This window comes from Acartia tonsa, chromosome 6 (assembly GCF_053477335.1).
Source record: "Acartia tonsa isolate MP-2025a chromosome 6, ASM5347733v1, whole genome shotgun sequence".
In the NCBI taxonomy this organism is placed as follows: Eukaryota; Metazoa; Arthropoda; class Copepoda; order Calanoida; family Acartiidae; genus Acartia; species Acartia tonsa.
This window is the reverse complement of record NC_137265.1, coordinates 34,974,051-34,998,299: the sequence shown is the minus strand read 5'-3', so window position 1 is coordinate 34,998,299 and position 24,249 is coordinate 34,974,051. Positions and strand designations below refer to the sequence as shown.

Below are 24,249 nucleotides of genomic sequence, written 5' to 3'. Positions count from 1 at the left end.
TTCAACCAGTTTTTTTTTCATATAAAACTAACAAACATTGTTTCATTAAAAGTATTTTGAAAAAAAAATCAAGTTAAGGATAGAAATTTAATAAAGGGGGATGTAGGTTGTGCAAAAATTCCGTAATGGTGTGAGTTTTCAGGTTTAAAAACTGTAGTAGAACGATAATATTCACTAAATATGTGTATTCCTTATTGAATAGAACCATAGACAAATTTTTATATTTATTTATACCTATTTTTTTAATATTGTCGTTCTACTACTGTTTTTAAGCCTTAAAACTCACACCTTTACGGAATTTTAGCACAACCTACCTCCCACTTTAAATTGTAATACTCCTTATTTTGTCATGGAACCACGGAACCCGCCTCTTTTTTTTAAAAGTTAAAACAACATTTGTTCTTCTTGGAAGTTAAGATAAGTAAGGTTGAGAAGAGACCCACAGGGTTTAATGTACATTTTCTCTAATGACAAAATATGAGATTTTACCATCGAACATTTTTCACTATTTTTATAATTTCAGAATACTTACTCCCCCCCACCCCAATTTCCCCATAAGACAGTGGACGATTAATTTTTGGAAATTCCCAATGATGACCAACAAAACTACCCCTTCTGTAGATTTAAATTGTAGGTAGAAATGTAAGAATCCAAAGTTCTTGAGCCAACAAATAAGATAATTGTTCATTAAACTTTGGTTACCAGTATAAGATACAGACCCATGCTACCCCGCCCCCCCACTGATTAATACCCTATTTATTTACTATATATTTTCAGATTATTCTACAACAGTAAATACTAGAATGTCTGAGTTCACCGTGATCACAGAGTCCCTAGTGGACGTGCTCATCAGTTCCAACATCACCTCCTTCACCAGTGAGAAGAGATTTGACAAGGAAAATTTGCCATTTTTTTCCAAGAAACCGATCAATATCCGCTGGATTAGAACCGTTTCTCAGCCAAACTGAAAAATCATATAAAGCATCGAATTACAGACAATTTTTCACGAATATTTAGATAAAAATCATAAAATTTATACCTACCAGTTTGGTTATTCTGGGCCTTAGGGCCCTCGGGTCTAATAAAACTGCTATGGATCTTATAATATTTCATTGTAATATCCACAGGAAGCTGTCTATAATACGATGCTATAAATAACTAATACCAGATTATTATTGTTTTGATGTTGGTGATGTTGACTAACAACTTGGTGGCTTGCTTTACTCTTTTTAGTAACGAAGCTGCCCTGCAAATTCACTGGTCTGTCGGTCAGTCTGTATATTGGGAAATTATGGTTTTCTCGACTGCTATTTTAGATAAATTGCAGAAATGAATACATATATGATATACGTGGATATATTGAAATGAAAAAAAAACTGTCAATTTAGCTTGCTAACAATGACCTTATTTAATGGCCAGTTCGTTCATCCAGTAGGAGGGGATTGGAGTATCGTTAATTTAGCCAGCTACAAGCATCACTTTATCAGCGTACATGAAAATCTGGTGCAACATCCTATGTAATAATATATCGATAAGGTTCTGCAGATTTTTTGTCCGAGAGAAAAGCATCCAATGTACAAATTAAACTAGTTAGATATAAATTTCCCTATTCAAACGCATGGATCTAAAGATATGGCTTATAAATTGATGTTCATCTCCAATGATTATACACAAAAGTACCCCCTTTAGTTGATTATAATTAGTGGCTGAAACGTTTAGACACTCAACTTAATTAGCCAACCAATCTAAATTTATTAGAGGTCCCCAAAGATATTAAGCTAGCGAATAAAAAAAAGTTAATATAAAACTTTGGGGACTAGTGTTATAAATAGGGTTGGGCCGGATACTTTTTTGGATACCGGATATCCGGCTGATTTCAAATGCCGGATATCCGGCAAATATCCGGTTATCCGGCCACATTACCGGATATCCGGCCGGATAACCGGCCAAATTACCAGATATTTAAGTAGTAAAAAAAAATTTCTTCAGAAATCTTATATAAATTTACATAAAGTTAAACTTATTCAGAAAAAATGTTCTTCTAGCTTCAATAATAAGAAAATTATAGCCATTTAAGATTTTAAAAAGCAGAGATTTTTGGTGTAAAGTATAAAAAATTATAGAGCCGGATATCCGGCCGGATAGTTTCAATATCCGGTATCCGGCCGGATATTGAAAATGGCCGGATATCCGGCCACACCGGATATCCGGCCCAACCCTAGTTATAAACCGCCCAATGTCCCCTCCCATCCTAAAATAAAATGGTAAAATATGTAACAGAGCTTAACAGTCGGAGATTTAAAGTTAAAGCTGGAGTTGATAACCGGAGGCTCGGCCGGAAACATGAAAATCACAGTTCATGACAAAGACAATAAGGTATTATAATTAGTTTCATTATAAAATCTTATTTTTTTTTTGATTGGAAATGGTCTCCTTAGTAGTGTAGCTACTCTGTAAATTATGTTGTCTGTCCGCGTAAGGCTATTGGGAAAATGTGATTTTCTCAGCTGCTTTTAAATATATAGCTGAAATTTTAAAGGTATCGTGATTTTGTTTGTTTCAATTATTCTCTTTCTTTCTTTCTTTGAACAACACTCTATTATAACCTAGTTTGTCCATGTCATTGTCTATTCATGATTTTATTTGCTTTGCTACCAATAGATGTTGTCATCCTGTTTTTTTACTAATTTACTATGATTACTTAAGGTTGTATGTGACCTGGACAACGATGCTGCTCTGTTAGGTTCTTATCATATTGATAATGGTTCCAGGCTACATGTAGAGGATAATTCCAGGTGATACTATGTTAGGTTTCTATCCTATTGATAATGGTTCCAGGCTACATGTAGAGGATAATTCCAGGTGATACTATGTTAGGTTTCTATCCTATTGATAATGGTTCCAGGCTACATGTAGAGGATAATTCCAGGTGATTCTATGTTAGGTTCTATCCTATTGATAATGGTTCCAGGCTACATGTAGAGGATAATTCCAGGTGATACTATGTTAGGTTTCTATCCTATTGATAATGGTTCCAGGCTACATGTAGAGGATAATTCCAGGTGATTCTATGTTAGGTTCTATCCTATTGATAATGGTTCCAGGCTACATGTAGAGGATAATTCCAGGTGATACTATGTTAGGTTCTATCCTATTGATAATGGTTCCAGGCTACATGTAGAGGATAATTCCAGGTGATACTATGTTAGGTTCTATCCTATTGATAATGGTTCCAGGCTACATGTAGAGGATAATTCCAGGTGATACTATGTTAGGTTCTATCCCAATCCGACCACAATATTGGTTTAAAAGTTTGCACATATTTGGTAGGTATTATGCCATGCATAAAATTTCATGGGATTAAATGAAACAAAATTCCTTGTCTGCTTTAAGTTCTTTATTAAATTGGACAGATTATAATGTTTGATTGGCCATCTATGGCAATAAATCTATTGTTTTACTCACCTTTAAGGATCGCTGGAGAGTTTGAGAACGTAGCTGCCGTGGATAAGTTTGAGCTGACTAAAGATGAATATGCCAAGAAAACTGGCACTGTACAGGATTATCTCAAGTAAGTATCACATGATATCTAGTTGTTATCTGATGAACATACAAAGAAAACTGGCACTGTACAGGATTATCTCAAGTAAGTGCGATAACTAGTTGCATTAGGTGAAAGACAATAATACCCTTTGTCTCAATAACGATCAGTATGGAACTAGAATGAATAGACTTAAATAGACAACCAACCCTTAGATTGCACTACCCTTGTCTGGAAGTCCTAACTGTGCATGGTAATGAGTTGGCACTTTTGGGGCCAAGGTATTCCTTTTAAATTCACTATAATTGTTCCTTGCCAGACATATCAGCAGTAGGTACCATTTAAAACGTTTTTAGTATGACGCGGTATGGTCCAGAAATGAACCCGACAGCATGAAGGCGCGCTAATGCCGCGTAGCAACTTTATAATACCTATTTTAGGAAGAATAAGTTGGGTAAATACAACGCTGAGGAGATGGAAGCTCTAGCAAAAGCCAAGGAAGAACAGGAAAAAGAAGAGGAGAATATGTAAGTTAAAGTTTTAATTGCGCGCAAAACTTTCTCTAAAGATTGGAAACTTTTTATTTTAAAATCTATGCAATTTTGTGTTTGTTTGTAGGTTTGTATTTTACGAGTGTATGTGGTTTTTTATATGTATGTTTATTTTATCTTTGATTGAATCATATTTTATCCATATTATTATGATGTATGTATAAAATTTATACCTTACTATATATTTGTAAACTTTTTATACAAAAAGAATTTACATTGTGTATATTATATGTACACTTTAGGATCAAAACCTATTCTTCCATATTAAATAAACTATTCTTACACTTTATTATGTTCATTTCGAATTTAAAAATATTTATTTATCAAATTTATACCTACTAGAAATGATGAATGAAAGTTTTAATTGAGATTTGATCATTCAATCGTATTTTTCTATTAATATGAAATTTTATAAAAGATAATATCTCGTTGTAAACTACTAGCGTCTTCGCTCTAAGTGGCTAAGAGGAGGAAGAGCTGTAAATAGTATAAAATCATTACGAGGCCTTTGTTTCCTTTTACTAAAATAAAGAACTTGATCGGTTAAGTTGTATGCGAGATCTTAACGGGCAAACATGTAATCCTAAAAACTTAAAAATAGCGGCTCAGGGGGGAAGTCGACCCTTCACTTTAAATATTAGATATCTTTTTAGGAGAAGGTGGGATTTTTTTCTCAAGTGCGATTTCCCTATGAAAGTTGAAATCTCCCCCCCCCCCCCTCCCTAAAAGAATAGTTATAATCTTCCCTGGACCTGTTAGAAAGTTCACTGTAAAGGTGGACCATATCTGTTCAGTGGTTTTTGAGATCTTTCGCTACAAACAGACATTCCTTTACTTTTATATAAGAATATTTTGGATTTATTTAAATAAGTATTATGATAAAACAGATAGACTAAGATAAATTGTGAAGCAGCTTAGTTGCTTCAAAATATCTACGTTTTTCTTTCTTTGGAATATTTTGATTTATTTTCTAAACTTTCATTGAAGCAAGTATTAATATTTCTTGTTTTCTATTAACATTTTAGAAAAGATTAGGGTGGTTTATGTTATCCCATAGTGCCTTTAGAACACTGCCACCCCCCCCCCCCCCCCAATAAAAAAAAACCAATATAATATAAGTAAGGAGGGTTAGTTTTTTATCCATACCTTATCTATAATACAAAGTAGAACGATGTCTGTTTGTTTGTAGCGAAGGATCTCGCTAACCGCTGAACCAATCGGGTTCTCCTTTACAGGGTAGCTTCTCATAGGTCCCGGGAAGGTTTATAACTATTTCTTGGGGGGTGGGACACCCCCAACCCCCCAAAAAAATGAAAAATACCCCCCCTCAAAAAAAAAATTTTCTTTTTAAAACTAAAATTAAAATAGTGGGGTCCCCCCCCCCTAAAAAAAAAATTCTCCCCCCCAAAAAATTTTGTTAAATTTTTCTTTTAAATCTAAAATACGAAAAATTGGTTTGATTAAACCTCTTGGGGCAAAGCCGCTAGTAACATTATAACTTACTAGTCTGCCATAAAGTTTTTAAAAAAACGAAAATTTAACCCCCTCCGTTCTTTATTATTTTCAATTTTAGGGAAGGGGGTTCTATGCTCAACAATGCATTTTGAGGGAAAACGCCAAGATTAAGTCTTTACGTAATTTAAACCAGAGGAATTTTTTATCAGAATATAAGTAAGTGTAGGTAGTGTACAATTTATAGCTATCTGGGATTTAGTTTGTTTAGAAATGTTTAGAGAAAAAAATAGGTGATTTCCCTAAAAGTGCCTAGTCGAGCTAAATAATGCTTTTGAACCCTTTAATTTTGACATTAATTGGAAATGAGGGGAGGGGTTGTATTTTGCTTGTGTTAATTGTGTCACTTTAGGCTTGGTTAGGTTAGGTTGTATTGGGTAAAGGAAAGCAGGTACAACCCAACCTCCCCGAGATTAAAACCACCTGCAGGTGTTAAAAAGAAAAATCTAATTTATCCCCTCTATTTAATCTAATGGGGGTAATTTTGTTTATCTAAATTTGGGGTAAACATAAAATAAAACATATCATTATTAGAGGTTGGCGCAATTAGTATTAATCCTCCTTTGCAGAAAATTTTGTTATTTTATAGAGTTGCATCCCATATAAAAATACACGCGGAACGCAGAGAAAAGCATAAAGTGTACATTAAAAAGAAATTGCCCTACTATTTACAAACAGTGGCGGTTTCCCTCAAAGTGCCTAGTCGAGCACAGAACTACCCCCCCCCCTCCTTGTTTTGAAATGATAAAAAAAAATTTTAGGAGTGGGAATTATTTTGATTTATTTTAAAATTTTCGGACGGGGGTTCGATAGTCAATTTAAAGACACCAAAACTTTTTAGATATTTATCCCTTTAAGACAAAAATATCACCTTGTATATAAATCATATACGCCTGTTAAGGGCCAAGGCAATCATCTTTCTCAATATGTATTTTTTTTGTGTTAAAGAAGAATTTTAAAAGCTTTTGATTTGAACATTTTAGTTCTTTTATTTACATCCTATTTTATAAAGTAGTAAGGTTTTTTTTGTCTGTAGCTTATCATCCCGATAACTTCTGTACCGATTGAGTTCTCCATTTAAGGAACGTTCTGAGATAAATTTAGGTTATTTCCTTACCACATTTAAGTCTTGGGATAGTTTTAGACTTCTTCAAACACAGAGCCTCTAGATGCTATGGGCGCAGCCGCTATTCTCAAAAGAGGGCTCATTATATATGAAAAGGATATTGTTAAGAAATTAATCCAAAAATCTTATTATTAACTGGTTTCCTAACTATTGGTTTGGAAATATATCAACAAAGATAAAGGGATCAATATTCTCTACAAAAAAATTAATTATATCTCTTGGATCAATAGGGTTCTTCTTGACAGGAAAGCTACTTAAAGGTACTGCTATTTTATTTTTAGACTAAGGTTTTGGTATTGTTTTAGGTCAGTTTGTATTAACTAAGCCTCTCATCTAGATGCTAGGGGTACAGCTGCTAGTTGATATTCTACTATATAAAGTAGTAAGGATTTTTTGTCTTAAGCTTAGGATCTCAATAGCTCTTAAGTTTCATATAGGTTTTAGGCTATTTTATTTTTAGATTGAAGCCTTGGGGTCGTTTTAGGCTATTTTCTTCCCCTTCTAAACCTCATTAAATACATGGCCCCTAAATACTAAGGGCGCAGCAGCTAGTATAAATTAAAAGAATACGCAAAAAATATATTGCTAGCTTTGCTGCTCTTTAAGCAATGTTCGCAATCCTTCCCGCCCAAGAATGAAAATATCCCTTTTCTCTTAATAATTTTTGTAAATTTGTTATGGCTCTGCGCAACTACATCATCACTCAGTCCTTGTTACTCGAGTTTCAAATTTAAAAGCTTCAAAAATTCCTAAAATATTAAAATTTTTAATGGCTATAATACAAAATTTAATCTTTAAACATTCAGATGTTATATAACTATGGAGGAAAAATTGGTTAAAATAAAAATCACCAGCGGTTACGACCCTGGTGGCCTCTAGGGGTATAGCACTTAAATTTTTTTTTGGTTTCAAATTGAAGAAAGTAATAAAATGTTTAGGGAAAGGGGGGGGGTGGTTGGGGGGAGAGTTCGACCACCCAACGTTTAATGATATTAATTTTATTTGTAAAAAAAAATTTAATTTAGGGGTTGTAATTTTTTTTTTAATTTAGTGGGTGTAATTTTTTCTAGAGGCTATATTAATTGAAAGGGTGGTGGTACTTCCATAAAATAGTTATAAACCATCCAAGAACATATGAGAAGCTTTTTTTGTAAAGGAGAATCATTTCGTTTTAGACAGAAAGATACATAGATATCCTGTAACTTTTATATAAAGATAATAATTAAGACAAAAGAAAAGTTTTGTTCTTTAGCAGCTTATTTTTAAACAGAATCTAAACAGAATGAATTTTTTTTATCTTTTAGGGGGATCTTAAGGAATAAGACAATGGATGATAAACAAAATTACCCCTTCTGTAGATTAAATTAGTTGTTGAACTACTGGCTTGGAACCAAAAGATATAAATTCAATAAAAATACCCAAAAATTTTGAAACAACGAAAAAAATAACGTGGCTTTCCAACTCTGGATGGGTACCAGTGTAATTTCTAGTCCAATGTCCCTTCCCTCCCTGATTTATCTATAGTACATAATATGTTGAACATTTTGACAAGTTTGTCCAATTGGATTTTTTGTGTATAAAGATACTTTCATAAACCTACTAACCATGTTCAATTTACTCTCTACAGACCAGTAAAACAAATACACACACACATCCTATAAATTATTATTATATAAAGTAGTAAGATATTTTTGTCTGTAGCAAAGGATCTCGCTAACCACCCAACAGATATGGTCTGCTTTACAGTTAGGGTCCAGGAAAGGTTTTTATCTATTTTTGGGAAGGTATAGAGAGAGATCTCAAAAAAATTTATTCTCCAGAAAAATATTTTTTACTTCTAGAGGCCTCTATTAAATAGTATTTGCTCCTGCTTGCTTTCACTTATCATTTATGTATTATAGTTTACTCTTGTTGCGGTGCTACTTAGGAACATAATTAATTTTGTTAAACTTTTGTTAAATTTTGAGTTGTATTCTCTAATGGATTTATTAGTACTTGGATATTACACCAGATTATCATGTACTCTAATATAGTGAAACCCCCTTTATCTCATCCCCTCCCCTTCTACTGGATGAACGAACTGACCAATAAGTGATGTCCATGTTAGCAACGTGAAATGACTACAATTTTTTCCCCTCTCATAATATCCACGTATATTGTATGTACCTATATCCATTTATTCTTTATAGTTGACAACGATATCATGTTACCAAGGGCAATGTTAAACCTCTGTTTTTGTTCTCCGCTTATCTTTTCTCATAATTGGATATTTAAGTAGGTTCTATTATGTAACCCGCAGCTACTTTAGTTTAAAGTGTAGCTTTTTAATCATTATGGTATGTCGGAATGTCCGTAAATCAGTCCTTTTTTCACTTCACAATTTTTACGTTTTTTCTGCATTTAAAGAATCTACGCAACAAGATAGAGGTTGCACCAATCAAAAACAAAGGTTCTATGTAGAAAGTTACAGTGTGCACCAATCTAAGAGTAAAGAACCTACGCAGCAATAAAGAGGATGCGGCAATTAAAAAGCAAAGATTCTATTAAGTGAGATACTTGGTTCCTTATCAAAAAGTATGTCAATATGCAGTAAGATACAGGGTACATTAATAAAAGAGGAAAGAAACTGCGCCACGAGAAAGAGGAAGCGCCATTTAAAGTGTAAGGAGAAACAGGGTACAACAATTAAAGAAAAAAATCAATTTGATAAGATACAGGGTGCGTCAATCAAAGAGTAATGTTTTCTGTAGTACACTTTTAATTACCTTAATAAATAAAAAAAATTCTCTACTGCTGCTTTTTTAGACACTAGCGGCTTCGCCCCTAGCCTCTAGGGGCTTTGGCCCAAGAGGTGATAAAAAAAATTTTTTGGCGAAATTCGTAAAAGGACCAAGAAAATCTTCAGCAAAAAAAAAAAAAAATAAATGGGGGGGGATTTTTTTGTTTTTGGTGGGGTTAGGGGTGTCCCACTCCCTAAGAAAATAGCCTAAAACCACCACAGGACCAGTAGGTATATTCCCTGAAGAGTAGAATCCAATCGGTTCAGTGGTTACCGAGATCTTAAGGGACGGACAGACATCATTCTACTTTGTATTATAAATGTACATTACCCCGTCCCGTTTTAGAAAAATTTTGTTAAAATTTGTGCCCCAGCCATAATATGGTTGATTTATGCAAAATAATGACCCATGCAAAATAGTTTTTCTGTAATGCAAAAACTGCGATGGTACAAGCACTGCAAAGTTTTTAAAATTTGCAAAAAGACCTGTTTTTAAAGCTCTTGTACCATCTCAATTTAAGAGATTTTTACAAAATTTCAATTCTAGTGTGTCGATATAAACCTGAATTTTACCAAAAAAAATGGGGGCAGTCTCAATTATAACATATGAAGGACAAAGGTGCAGCAAATAATTTTCCACAGTAAAAATTGCCAAATTGCATACACAAATAATAGGGTTGGGCCGGATTGGACAGATACAGTTATCCGACTGATTTAAAATGCTGGATATCAGGTATTCAGGTTTATATTGGCACACTAGAATTGAAATTTTGTAAAAATCTTTAAAATTGAGATGGAACAAAAGCTTTAAAAACGGTCTTTTTGCAGATTTTAAAAAGTTTGTACCATCTCAATTTTAAAGATTTTCACAAAATTTCAATTCTAGTGTGTCAATATAAACCTAAATACCAGATATCCAGCATTTTGAATCAGTCGGATATCCGTATCCGTCCAATCCAGCTTAACCCTATTATTAATGTATGAAATTTGGCAATTTTTACTTTGGAAAATTACTTGCTGCACCTTTGTCCTTCATATGTTATAATTGAGACTGCCCCCATTTTTTTTGGTAAAGAAGTTGTATCAACTTTTTCACTTTTTATTTAAGATAGCTAGCCGGCTCTTTTAGTAAGTAGTAGATGTAAAATTTTTCATAGAATTCAGATATGCAATCGTTTTTTTTGTAGACCTCTTATTTTTTAAGTAATTTAAGTTTTAAAAAAAAATAATTACTAAAACGCAACAAAATAAAAGAAGAAAATGGCCAGTATGAACAAAAATAGTAATATCTTTAATTTGGCACCTTACTTTTAAAATTCTGTTAAGTAATTATTGAAAAAATCTATTTTGTTAACCTCGGATTAATCAAAACTTTGAAATTAAAAATATCCTCTCACAGGCATAAAAAGTATGTGTTCATATATACTTTTAGAATGAGAAAAATAATACAAATCCAGTCTAAGCAAAATTGAAAAACTTTTATAAAACTAAAATAAAAAATATAAGTTTATTTTAAGAATCATAATTTTCGGCTTTAAAGGGTTAGCTTGAATAAAACCTGAACAGAACCTAAACAAAAGACAATGCAATGTAGCAGATATTTTTTAAACACAAGAAACAATAATGTATTTTTAACTGCATTGTTTTGAAGTTTATAAACAGACTGATGCATATTTGTTCATAATTTTTCATTCTTTACATGTTCTGTAATATCACTATATTTATTGTAGTATCTATTGTATATATTGTATGAACGTTCTCCTTTTTTTTTGGTAATTCTATTGGTTAACTTTATAGGTTAAGCTTCGCGATTCGTCAATTTTCGCGATTTGTGATTGGCTAGTTTAGTAGTTACAATTCTTAAAATAAACTTTTTATTTTTTTTATTTTTTATTACAATTTTTTAAAACTTTTTCAATTTCGCTTAGAATGGATTCGTAATATTTTTCTGATTCTAAAGGTATATATGAACCCATATTTTTTATGTCTGTTTGATAAAATATTTAGGTTTAAAGTTTTTATTAAACCGAGATTTAAAAAATTGATTTTTTCAATAATTACTCAACAGAATTTTAAAAGTAAGGTGTCAAATTAAAGATCTTACTATTTTTGTTCATACTGGCCATTTTCTTCTTTTATTTTGTTGCGTTTTAGTACCTTAAAACCGACTTAATTATTTTTTTTTTAAACTTAAATTACTTAAAAAATAAGAGGTCTACAAAAAAAACGATTGCATATCTGAATTCTATGAAAAATTTTACATCTACTACTTACTAAAAGAGCAGGCTAGCTATCTTAAATAAAAAGTGAAAAAGTTGATACACCTTCTTTCAGGTTTATATTGACACACTAGAATTGAAATTTTGTAAAAATCTTTTAAATTGAGATGGTACAAGAGCTTTAAAAACAGGTCTTTTTGCAAATTTTAAAAAGTTTGCAGTGCTTGTACCATCGCAATTTTTGCATTACAGAAAAACTATTTTGCATGGGTCATTATTTTGCATAAATCAACCATATTATGGCTGGGGGCAAAAATTTTAACAAAATTTTTCTAAAACGGGACAGGGTAATGTACATATAGGGAGAAAGTCTCATCCTAAAACAGACTTCATCTATTCCAATTTCCAGGAAATGGTCTTAAAGTCAAATGCTCTTCAGGGAATCTTCTCTAAAATAAAACAGGCCAGTGTCTTGTTAAAGTTTTTAAACATGAAAAAAATTATTATTTAAGTAGGTTGTGAAAAGTAAAATGTTATGTAAACTAAAAATTAACAAAAGAAAGATGTATGTACATATGAAGAGGGGATTAAGGGCAAATGCATCAACTTAATCCAATATACCTATCAGTCTTTCCTTTTTATTATTGTTACTGTTAAAATTGGTAACAAACAAAATATATTAGTGGTTGATCCAAAAAAAAATTAAATGCATTGATCTAGAAATAGCGAATTGAAAATTTACTTTTTTTGTGCGAATATTTCTTATTCAAAAAGAATTATAAAGAATTCATTTTTTACAAGAGGAACTCAAAAGACATGTTTCCTTTTACTTTTCTAACATAAGATTTCAAAGTTAGCAGCCCTTGCTGTTATTTTTATATTGTTTTTTTTTATTTCAACTTACTTTAAAACTACACCATTACTTTGCCTTTAAGAATATAATAAATGAAGTGGTTGATGTATGGTTCAATCTGAAAATAAGGGAAAATGTAAAGAATTATTCTTGGTCTACTAGCTGCATGTACATGGCATGTTTTATTTTAAGCAGTTTAGATTAAGATGTTGTGAATATAACATCTTTTAATACACAAGTGTTCTTAAGTGCTTTGGTCTGCTCATCATAGAACAAATATAATTATTATATATTTATCTTATTTTCCTTTTTATGGGGTAGAGGGGGGGGGGGGCAGGTTTGGAATTCTAGTTTAGGGAATCATTATATTTCATTTTTGGTTTTGTTAAGAGTTTGAATCAATATTTGTTAATTTGATAAGCTCTAATTAAGGGGGTTGATAGGTCAGGTTCAACTCCTTGGAGATTCCAACTACCATCCTGCTGAAATATAGCACAATAAAACTTTTATCAATTAAACTCATTTACTTATTTTAGACTTACAGTTTTAGTATTACTGGTTATTCTTATATAAGATGAGCAGATTATATTTGTGATAGATAATTAGCCTGAATGAAGCTCTTATAGTTCAAAGTTATCAAGTGTTATCAATGCATCCTGTCAGTGATAATTGGCTGTTATCAAAGCTCCTGCTACTGTTATCACTATGCTGTTATGCTCTCAGGTTACATTATCATTATTTGTTAATAAAAGTTTTAATATTTTCAGTCTATTAAAGAAAAGTTCTCCTGCTCTTTTCTCATTAAATTACCTTTTAATGAATTTGAATAGTATTTAAGAAGGGGGGGGGGGGGCGGATGTGCCACTTTTTGAAACCAAAAATAAAACGCGCATGATCTCTTACCATAAAAGAGTTACAGCTCTAAAATTCGGCACAGCAGTTGCTTTTGTGGAGAACAATATGGAACTGTGAAGAAACGGCAGCGGAACCGCCACTCCCTCCGAAAGCCACCGTTCGCCGCCAAAATTTGTATGCCTTTTTTTCGCCAAATTAGACATTTCTCAATCATCTGAGATAAACTTTTTTTTCCCATAAGAATTTCCCTTATATTTTCACGTGACACTTTCAATATTTCAATCTTTTTTTTATGAAGAAAAAAAAGGTTATCTCAGATGGTTAAAAATTGTCTATTTTGGCGAGAAATGGTAAAAAAATTTCGGCGGTTTTTGGCGGGAGCGGCGGTTCCACCGCCGTTTCTTCACAGTTCCATATTGTTCTCCACAAAAGCAACTGCTGTGCCGAATTTTAGAGCTGCAACTCTTTTATGGGCTGAGATCATGCGCGTTTTTCTTCTGGTTTCAAAAAGTGGCACATCCGCCTCCCCCCTTTAAATTCTTTTCTTGAAAATGTTAATTCACATTCCAATGTTTTGATGATTAGTGAGAGAATAGAATACCAGGATGGAAGTGTTTACCAAGGACAAATTGTACATGGACAGAGAAATGGCAAGGAAAAGTTTTATATTTCTCATGTTTAATTTTCAATATTTGTTATTATTTTGGGAGTTCATAACATGACTGAGACTCGTAAAACTCACAAATTTAAATAATTTTGTTGTTTGCATACCCCTGAACAAAATTATATTTGTCTATAGTGGAACATATTCTCTACTTTGGTCCTATACTTATATCTGCTCTATTGGAAACGATTGTTCTTGTTAAGATTTAAAATCTTGGATGTGGAAAATTATTTCACTTGCATGCAGTCTATTATGTAAATGGATAGGTCACACAATCTCTATTGACTATTTTTGCATATCCAAATCAAGATTGCATGTTTGGCATTGTCTGGGTGAGGTATTAGTGGAGGAGTTGGTTAAAGATGCAGTCTAAATGTATGTTTATTTCCACAGGGAAATTTTTTTAGATTGCAAATAATAAGGAAAAAAACATCACAATTGTTTCAAAAGTTTAGCCTTTTGATTTTGAACTTGAAACTTTAGGGAAACATGACCTGGCTCAATGGATTATTTTATTCTGGATCCTGGAGGAATGATACTGCTCATGGAGAAGGATTTTATCTGTATCCTGATGGGTCAACCTACAAGGGAAGCTTTGCCATAGGGTTAAGGGATGGTTTTGGAAATATTACCTGGGCTCAAGGAGGCTCTTATCAAGGAAAGCTAATAGTTATAAATAAGGCACTATACTATGATTATTTTTAGTCATGATACAATTTTAATCACTATCAAAATCCCAAAGCAAGTAATGGGATTCTGTTTGAAAGTATTGTCTTTAAATTCAAATATTTTAATCAAGTAAACATCCAAGTTGTTGTACATCCAACTACCTCACTGTTTAAAAAGTTTTGAATACATTTCACTGTATAGCTTCCATCAGGTTTGTGGATGCTAGATGACATTGGTTCCCTTCTTTCTGATTATGATGGAGAATATCATTATCCAGATGGCAAAATATATAAGGAATAATTCATATCTAGAAACTAAACTTTTAATGATTAAGAAATAATCATTATCTGTGATGAAAAAATCATAATTTGCCAACAAAATATTGTTTCAGATTGAAATTATATATTGCTAGGGCTCGCTTGCTGGTGGAATAAGGGATGGTCAAGGTACATTGATCTGGCTGGATGGATCTAGATATTCAGGGGAATGGTTGTTTGGTGTTGCACATGGCTTAGGCACAAGATATACTGATAATTGATTTTTATATTATTTCTATTTTTACATGACTTTTTTTCCAGTGTAAAATTTACACATTGCCAATTAATTTTAGTGATGTGGTTTGAAGGTCAAAATTCTAGAATAGAATGATAATAAGTTATTAGACTTAACCTAATAGAAAGATTGTCACTTTTGCAAGGAATGTAAGGTTACAGTCTTAAATAAGATGTAAATGGAAAAGGCTTGATAAGAATGGATTGTATATAAAAGAGGATCTTAAACTTAAAAATATGTAGCAGTAAGAATTGATATTATATTATTTGAGTAGGTATTATAGATTAGATTGTGTAAGATTTTAAATTGTATATCTCTTTGTAAGGCACAAAAGAGTATTCAAACAAGTGTATTTACTCTGGAGGCTGGATTCTGGGACAGCCAGGATATGGAGAATACCTCTGTCCCAATGGGATGTATTTCAAGGGGGATCTTGATGGGATTGAATCCTTTATCACAGAGAATGGGACTCTGATAACTAACAAAGAAACCAAAGCGCTGAGACATGCTGCAATCATCAAAGGACAATTTGCAAGACTTAGGAGCATGATTTCAAGCAATGCTTCCAATATTTATCATACATATTTTTATTTGATTATGCTTGCTTCTTCTATTTTCCTACTAATTGCATAGTAGAATAAGCTAGTGATAAGTATATAAATATAACTATTAATCTGCTTATGATTCAATTGTAATAAATTTTTGTTAATAAAGTTATTCAAAATATTTTACATCAATAATTTAATATATTTTGAAAGCAAAAAGGGTAAAAAATGTAATTTTTAAAAATATACTTCGATATTAAAGCAAAAACTAGTATTATTGCAGATTCAAAATATACATAAAGCATATATCCATTGCAGAAATCAAATTTCATCATTTAGCAAATAATCCTTAACATGTGTTTAAGTCAGATATAAATACATTGAGTTATAAAAGTGAATTACTTATTGTAAAATATATCAACAAGAATAAATGCACTTCTTTGATAAGCTATAGAGTTATTAGAAAAACCTTTTAAATATGATAATAATGCCAAGATAGTGTAAGTAATTTCAAATGCTTTTAAGGATACAAGAATATTAGATGTAAAAAATAAGTACATTTAGGAACATCCAAGAAAGCTTATATATAGCTTTTTATAAAATCATGAGGAGTTAGTTGAAATGAAATAAATATAAAAATTGCATTCATCCTAATTCTAATTTTTATCCACTTATTAACATTAACAATTAAAAGAGAATTATCATTATTGTTTTAATATTGCTAAATTAATTTCAAATTGAGCTTCCTATTTCCTAGATACTTTGTTGTTGTTTTTCCTAGATACTTTAAATACATTTCTCGTATTATATCCAGCTTTCTACGAATATAAAAATGTACAATCATAAGATTAAAACCAGTTTTTTTAGCCGGTGCCTTCGGCACCTCAGGGCTAAAAAAACTAGTTTTAATCTCATAATTGTACATTCTTTATCCGCGGAAAGCCGTTTATAATACAATGCGAGAAATAACTATTATTGTATTTCCCTTTATCATTCAACATTTATTATTTTGTATATTTTATATAACACTGTACAGTAATTATAATAAAATGTATCACTAATTATTATGTGTTTCATATATGCTTAAAATTTTGTATAAGGTGTGTATGGTGATATTCTAAAAATATGTATGATTCTCCTTGTTGTCCTAATCTGTCTAAAGAAATCTAAACCCTGACTATGACCAATATAAGCATCCTGTTAAACCTTTATTCCTATCCCCCAGTTTTCTGTAGAATAATTGTATGTAGTAATTGGATGTCTATTCACCCAAGTAGCAGGATTTAAGTGTGGCTGTCTTGATAAAACTATGTTTATCTTTTCCAATTTTTGTCAAATTAAATCAGTTTAGCTTTAAATGTAAAAAAAATTCCTATGCTTTCTAATTTTGTTTATTCTATTTTTTAGGATTTCTACCAAGGGAATAGCTATTGGTGCAAGGTGCCAGGTTTCTGTTACTGGACTAAACAAGAGAGGAACAGTCAGGTGTAGAAAAGTTTTTTATCACATTGTATTATAGACAGCTTTCCGCGGATATTGAATTCAAAGTTTTAAGATTAATACCAGTTTTGTTAACCACGAGTGGCCGTAGGACAGGGCTAACAAAGCTGGATTTAATGCTATGATTTTTAATTTAATATACGTGGAAAATAGTCTGTTAAACGATGCTATACATGATTTTTCAGTATGGCTGAGAACCGGTTCTAATCCAGCGGATAATTTTTTTTTAAGCCATTCTAGAAAAGTTGTAATCCTGTGGAATTCATTTCTACTCTCAACATTTTATAATGCTTTATTTACTGCTGTTGGGAGCAAGTAATGAGATAACTCTGCTTGTCACCAAATAACTCAACCTAACCCTAACATTGCGGGCCACCTCCTTTCTCAAACTAAACTAGTCTTAACCCTGTGGGAAATTTCATAATTCAACCTAACCAAATCTTAATCCTACGGAGCACCTTACAACTCAACCTAACATGACCTGAGCCATGCGGGTCACCTTATAACTCAACCCTTCCTAACTTTAACCATGTGGGCCACCTTTATAACTTAACTTAACCTAACCTAGGTATGTTGGTAAAACTGATTTCCAGCCCGGGTGGTGGGTGGGTATCCAGTATGATGAACCTGTTGGCAAGAATGACGGCAGTGTTAAAGGAAAGAGGTCAGTTACAGTTTAACAAAGTAGTTTTTAGTAGGTATTAGATTCTGGGATCAAAATGGATAAGATAATGGACGACAAATTGAAGTACTATTATGACAAACTAGCGGCTTCGTCCCTAGCCTCTAAGGGCTTTGCCCCAAGAGGTGATAAAAAAAATTAAGGTGTAATTCATTAAAAAAAGGACCAAGGAAATCTTCTACAAAAAAATGGGGGGGATTTTTTTTTGTTTTCTGGGGGGTTGGGGGTGTCCCAACATCCAAAAAATAGCCTAAAACCACCACAGGAGCAGTAGGTATATTCCCTGAAGAGTAGAATCCGATCAATTCAGTGGTTACCGAGATCTTCAGCTTCAGACGGACGGACGGACGGACAGACATCAAGCTACTTTGTATTATAGATAAAATAAGTTATTTTGATGATTAGAATTATTGGTGGAAAGATTTGAACTTGCTTTTTAAAATGCAAATTTTTAAGGGGGGGGGGGGTGACTAATTTATTGGGAGGTTGTCACAAATTGTTTTTAAAACTTCGTTGGGGCTATAAGAAGCTTGCTTTTCTGTACAGAATACAGATTTTTCAGAACTGACAGACTGAAAGACATTATGTTACTTTTTATATATTTAGATATTTTGAGTGCGCTATGAAGTACGGAGGATTTGTCCGACCCAACACTGTCGACATAGGAGACTACCCAGAAGAGGTGCTAGACCTTTCTGACGGAGAAATGTAAACAGATCCTTGCGGAACTCCACGCAAAAGAATTTTACATCATGAATTTATACTATTGTGTCATGATATTTAAAACGGTTAAAATTGCTTTATAAAACAATAGTTATATTTATATATTTTTTCTGTTTTGTGTGTGTAGCTATAACTTACGCATTTAGTAATTTTTCATTTATTTCTCAAACCAAAAAACTCAAAAATCAAACAAAAAGCCAGCAGCAAACGTTGTTTTAAAGGATACTTAAAATCAGTATTATTTTTTGCACAAACTCATAAGTCTTTTTTTAATTATTTTAAATTTTTATTGTGGATTGAACAAAAAAACGGCTGTCATATCTTTGTTTTCTTGTTTCGTACATTTTGTACAGAGTGTTCAAATCAAGCAATTTTTATATCTTAAACAAAATACTAGATAAAAATTAATTTTCTGTAAACCAATGAATCAATTCTTGAACCAAAATGCTATAATAAAAACAGGATCATGGAAAGAAATCGAAATGGCGGTTTCGTCGTTTTTTTCACAGCAACTTTTCTAATATTTCTAGTTCCTTCGGGGGGCTATAACCCTGCGGGGCAATTATTAACATCTATATAACCTAAAATAACTTATCAAAAGCTATTGTAAAAAAAACTACGATACCCAACACTTCGTTTTCTTTCCATGATCCAAAAAACCTTATGGTTGGTATCTGATCCCTATACATACAATTTTAAAAGATTACTTTGCTAGTATTTTGTTCTGGTTATATTATATTATTACAAATACATTTCAAGTTGAAACTGTCCTGTGATTCACTGTGCACTTAGACCCATAACTTTCCCCTCAAAGTGCTTTGTTGAACCCAGAAACCCCTTATCCCATTATTTTTTTAAGTAAGGAATAGGGAAGGGGTTACCTTTTTGTTTGTTTATTATTACTTCAGGTTATATTAGCCCCACTTCCAGTCTCTCCTTTTTTTAAAATTTTTTTATGGGGGTTGGTACATTGCTCGACTGGCACTTTGAGCAGAAAGCACCAAACTTGTTATTTTTAGCTTCTTTTGGTGTATTTATTGTTCTTTTTAAAAAATATGTAATACTAATAATTATATCAAAAACGAAACTAGAAGAAATAAAAAAATCAAATGGAAATTGTCTTCGCCTTTTGCTTGTTTGTGTTTATTAAATATGCAAGAGGGTATATTTAAGAGGCGATTTCTCTTGGGAGGGTTGATGTATTATCCCCAAAAATAGTTCTAACCCTTCCCTGGATTAGCTTAAATAATGATCAATTTGGATAGCATAAATATCCAAAAATAATGTTTTTACATAAATATTACATTATTAAAATTGATTAAATTTACTAAATTCCAGTCTTCTATCACCACTAATGAGAAACTTTATATATTGTTATTAATCTTTATTTAATTACGCTTTTTTATGTGATGTGTTTTTTAATGATCTGTACCCGAGAGGGGATATTGTAATTCAAGTAAAACCATTTTGCCTTAAACTTTTCCACCAGTCCAAATGAAAAAAAACCTTAATAGCTGAATTTTCACATTTTAGTACATTGTTATTTATATTTTGTATTATAGACAGCTTTTCGTGGATATTGAAATAAAAGATTACAAGATTAAAACCAGTTTTGTTAGCACCTAGGGACAGAAGACCCAGGCTTATAAAACTAGTATTATTTTTTTAATATTTATTTTATTTTTTCTAGAAAATTGTCTGTTTTAGGATGCTATACATGATTTTTTCAGTATTGCTGAGATCCGGTTTTAAGCTAGCGGATATTAATCTGTTTCGTAGCCATACTGGAAAACATCATTCTTGACTAGTTTAGAATATTTGGAGGCTAAATAGTTGAATCTCGAGATGCTATATCCCTCTCTAATCTATACTCACCAGTTCTCAAACAAAATAATAAAAATTAACACCAGCTTTTTATGTTTATTATATTATACATTTTTATATATCATAATGAACATTATTCTGAGGATTTTATATTTTATTATGCCTTAAAAAAAGGCGTATACTCCTACTTATTTTAGTAGGTAGCGAGGGGACAGTGGGCTGTTTATTACACAAGTCCCCAATGTTTTGTAATAACGTTTTTAACAACTTTTGGGACTTTAATTGAATTTTGATTGGTTGAGTGTCCAAATGTTTCGACACCTAATTGTAATCTTCAGAAGGTTTTTTTATGCGTCCAATGGTACATTAATTCAACGGCTATTGTTTTATCCCTTTAGATCCCAATATTTATATGACCCTAAGTGCCTTTAAAACCAAAACAGGCAAGGTTGCGTGAATATGTTAATACATTGAAGAAAATTTTGAAGAGATTAAAATTTATTTTTCACCTTAAAGTATTAGAATATAATCTCAAATCCTTCTATGGAATGCAGTAATTGGATGTATATCTAACAAAGTAGCAGGATGTGTGTTGAATGTGTGTATGTTAATAACAATCTACTGAAACAGAGAAGACCCATTAGTCCACTTGAGATCACAAGAGACATAGATTTACGCATTATTTTGTTGTTCATCTTTTTCTGTATTCAATTCATTGTTCTTTTCTTCATTTCTAAAAAAACATTCTTACTAAACCAAGCTTCTTTATATTTAATCAGGGAATACGCCCATAAAGAGTACAGAAAAAGTTATAAAAATTTGGTGTGGATATTTATCTTGGGATGGTATACATACCCACCCATACATACACCCACAAAATTATAAACCTTTCCTAGAACTTTGAGAAACTTCTTATTTAGATTTCTTTGTTGTTCAAATAGCTATTCTAGGGGAGGGTACCACCACCCTCCCAAGATAATCGCTTCTAAAAAGCAATGTTCTCTGTTTTTTTCTTACGTTTAAAATTAAAATTGGAAGTTGCCCTCTCCACCGTAAACGGCACCCGAGGCCTCTAGGGGCGAAGCCGCTAGTTTTGTATAAATATCCCTCTAAACTAGTTAACCTGTTTAATAATTCAACTTGTTTTTGTATTTGTAGTTTTTTTAATCTGTTTTCATAGCTGCGAAGCCAGATGGTCAGATCATCTGAAAATTATTTTTTATTACCTAAACAATGATGACAACATCATTCAAGCGAACCTTAAAAGTTTTGGGGGAGGACACCTCTGTCTTTTGGAAAGAAAATCGCCCTTAGAAATTATGCCCCCCTCCCCAAAAAAAACCAAAAAAAAACAAGTCTGACAAATAAAGATAATTTTTTACAATTTTGAATCTATCTACTTCTCAGCCATACTGAAAAATCATGTATCGTATCGTATCATGGGCAATTTTCTATAAATAGTAAAATGAAAATTAATAATATCATTAACAGTTTTGTTATAACGGACATTCGGCCCCTCGGGGCAAACAAAACCGAAATTGATTAATTAAAAATACTTTCTCTCTTTGTTAGCTTAAAAACTTTTGGAACTTGGTTGGTACAAAGTTACAAACTATCAGTGTCAAAACTATTCTACCATTAATTTTACAGGAAAACTATTCAAGGTGTACATCAATTTGTCGACTATTGTCTTATCCCTTTATCTCCCTGGAACTACCAGAATATTTTTTTACCTGGATCCCGGAGCCTCCAGTTAGACCTGCTCGGAGCCTCATCATACTCACTGGGTACAACCTGTATGTATTCATATCAGCTAGGTAGAGAGGGGACATTGGACTGTTTATTAACCAAGTCCCCAAAGTTTTATGATAACGTTTTCCCTTTCCTTAGCTTACCAAAAGTTTTGCGGGGTCATTTTTCTTGGAGGGTGGTGATACCCTTACCCGAAATCATTACAAACCTTCCCAGTTCCTTAAGGAGCTACATTGTAAAGAAGAACCATATAGGTTCAGCGGTTAACGAGATCCTTTGGTACATACTTTTTTGTTTTTATAAAAGGATTAGCTTCCCTACTTCTACTTACCTCTTTGTCCTTTCTAACCCTGGTCGGTAGAGATCTGTAGTGATGTTCTAGATCCAGTGGTTGTCTGTAGTTATCCTTTAGGTCCAGTGGTTCTCTGTAGTAATCCAATTTGTCTTGATCTTGTGACTGGTAATAAAATTGAGGATACTCATATTCACTTTCCTAATTCAAACAATAATGTACCCATATTTCATCGCATCTTGGGACAATTGTCCACGGATAGGAAAATGAAAAATTATCATGAATGGGGGGGTCCCCCCGACTTGTACATTACACTTTTACCAAAAGTTTTATAACAACTTTATCTTATTTAATTGGCTTTTATAGAATTTTGATTTGTTGTTGGCTTTAAACTTTTTGATAATATTTCAATCTAATGAAGGACTATTTTTAAAATTATTTATGATGTATAACAATTTATCGGTCTATTATCTTTTCCCTTAAGATCCCTGCTTTTCAACCTACCTTTCGACGCGTCAGCTTTGAGAAACAAATTTGCACGAGAACCAACAAAAATAAAATTCTCATTTTTATCTAAACAATGATGACAACAGCTATAAAAGCGAAGCTTGTCAAATCAAATAGACAAACGAACACTGATTGATAATCTTTTAGTAAGTCTGCACTTTGAATGTAAAATAATTCTTTGTCCAGTATGGCTTCAAAACCGATTAATATCAGCTGGATTAGAACCGGTTCTTAGCCATACTGAAAATTCATGTATAGTAATCTTATTACAGATAATTTTCCCCGAATATTACAAAAAAAATCATAAAATAATCGCCAGTTTTGTTAGTATGGGCCTTTGCCCCCTCCCCCCACCCCCCAGGGCTAACAAACTATATTTATTCTCATAATTTTTCATTTTAATATCTGCGGAAAGCTGTCTAATATACGATGTGATAAATAACTAATTTTAAGTCTGAACAAAACTTAAAAATAGATAGTATTTATTATATATTGACGTCCTTTTTGTTTTGGACTTGATTATAAAGATGTTTTGCTTTTAACATTGTACTTAATTATCCAAGGAATCAGCTTTCCATAAATTATATGGAAGGATAATTATTAATTATGTTTAAACTTTTCCTAGGTTTGAAATTGATAGGACAATTTAATATTCCTGAGTCAATGATTAACAGATCTACACTAATTGTAGAAAAGCCTTGCTTTTACAAACTAATTGTAAGACTATTCCAGCTAAGATCTAAATATCAACTAAAGTTTGAATTCAAATAATTATCATAATTTTTATTATATAATTAATTATTCAACTGATATTTTAAATTATCATCTGACTGACATGAAATTATAATTAACAGGGATCGGCAGCTGAAACAATAAACACATTTGTATGATTAGAAAACATTTCTGAAAAGAGGGTTTGTTATATTTGGGTCAGGTTTAAACTTCCAGCTGATTTGTATAATTGTAAAAGGTTGATTTCCCAGAGGCTTACAGGCGACTGACGTGCGGACTACCGAGCCCTAGTAATTAACCCTGTTGATATAAAAATTTGATAATTTTTGTTGAATGTTGTTTTTAAAATTCTTTCCTGGTGGAGGATACGC

At 32.1% G+C, this 24,249-nt stretch overlaps 2 protein-coding genes across 12 annotated transcripts; one reads left to right on the top strand and one right to left on the bottom strand.

Annotated features, from left to right (window-relative positions):
- The first annotated feature begins 778 nt into the window (after window positions 1-778).
- Window positions 779-20,681, top strand: Tbcb (tubulin-binding cofactor B). 11 transcript variants are annotated; one of them, XR_013880729.1, is made up of 9 exons: window positions 779-896; window positions 2,281-2,376; window positions 2,707-2,795; window positions 3,473-3,571; window positions 3,982-4,068; window positions 17,274-17,351; window positions 17,935-18,030; window positions 18,655-19,185; window positions 19,487-20,681. XR_013880729.1 is itself a non-coding variant. In XM_080164524.1 (8 exons), exons 1-8 carry the CDS (start codon window positions 804-806, stop codon window positions 18,758-18,760), a joined length of 744 nt encoding a protein of 247 aa, XP_080020650.1. In that variant the 5' UTR covers window positions 779-803; the 3' UTR covers window positions 18,761-20,681. The 11 variants fall into 11 exon arrangements, 1 of the variants encoding a protein (XP_080020650.1); XR_013880732.1 differs by having other exon boundaries at window positions 18,655-19,584; window positions 19,791-20,681; XR_013880731.1 differs by having other exon boundaries at window positions 18,655-19,584; window positions 19,766-20,681.
- LOC145323081 (uncharacterized) lies at window positions 19,487-23,206 on the bottom strand. Its single transcript, XM_080165462.1, has 5 exons — window positions 23,144-23,206; window positions 22,679-22,840; window positions 22,329-22,389; window positions 21,719-21,800; window positions 19,487-21,328 (listed from the first exon to the last, which is right to left on the bottom strand). The coding sequence occupies exons 1-5, from the start codon at window positions 23,204-23,206 to the stop codon at window positions 21,268-21,270; spliced, it is 429 nt and encodes a 142-aa protein (XP_080021588.1). The 3' UTR covers window positions 19,487-21,267.
- Window positions 23,207-24,249: the final 1,043 nt, after the last annotated feature.

What these genes read in the sequence shown, in the direction of transcription:
- Tbcb (XM_080164524.1), top strand. Translation starts at nt 804, where the DNA reads ATGTCTGAGTTCACCGTGATCACAGAGTCCCTAGTGGACGTGCTCATC. An exon ending in CATGTAGAGGATAATTCCAG is followed by an intron (nt 2,796 to 3,472) that starts GTGATACTATGT and finishes CTCACCTTTAAG; the next exon opens with GATCGCTGGAGAGTTTGAGA. An exon ending in ACTGTACAGGATTATCTCAA is followed by an intron (nt 3,572 to 3,981) that starts GTAAGTATCACA and finishes TACCTATTTTAG; the next exon opens with GAAGAATAAGTTGGGTAAAT.
- LOC145323081 (XM_080165462.1), bottom strand. Translation starts at nt 23,206, where the DNA reads ATGAGAATTTTATTTTTGTTGGTTCTCGTGCAAATTTGTTTCTCAAAG. An exon ending in CTGGAGGCTCCGGGATCCAG is followed by an intron (nt 21,801 to 22,328) that starts GTAAAAAAATAT and finishes AATAATTTTCAG; the next exon opens with ATGATCTGACCATCTGGCTT. An exon ending in CAAGTTGAATTATTAAACAG is followed by an intron (nt 21,329 to 21,718) that starts GTTAACTAGTTT and finishes ATGTTTTTTTAG; the next exon opens with AAATGAAGAAAAGAACAATG.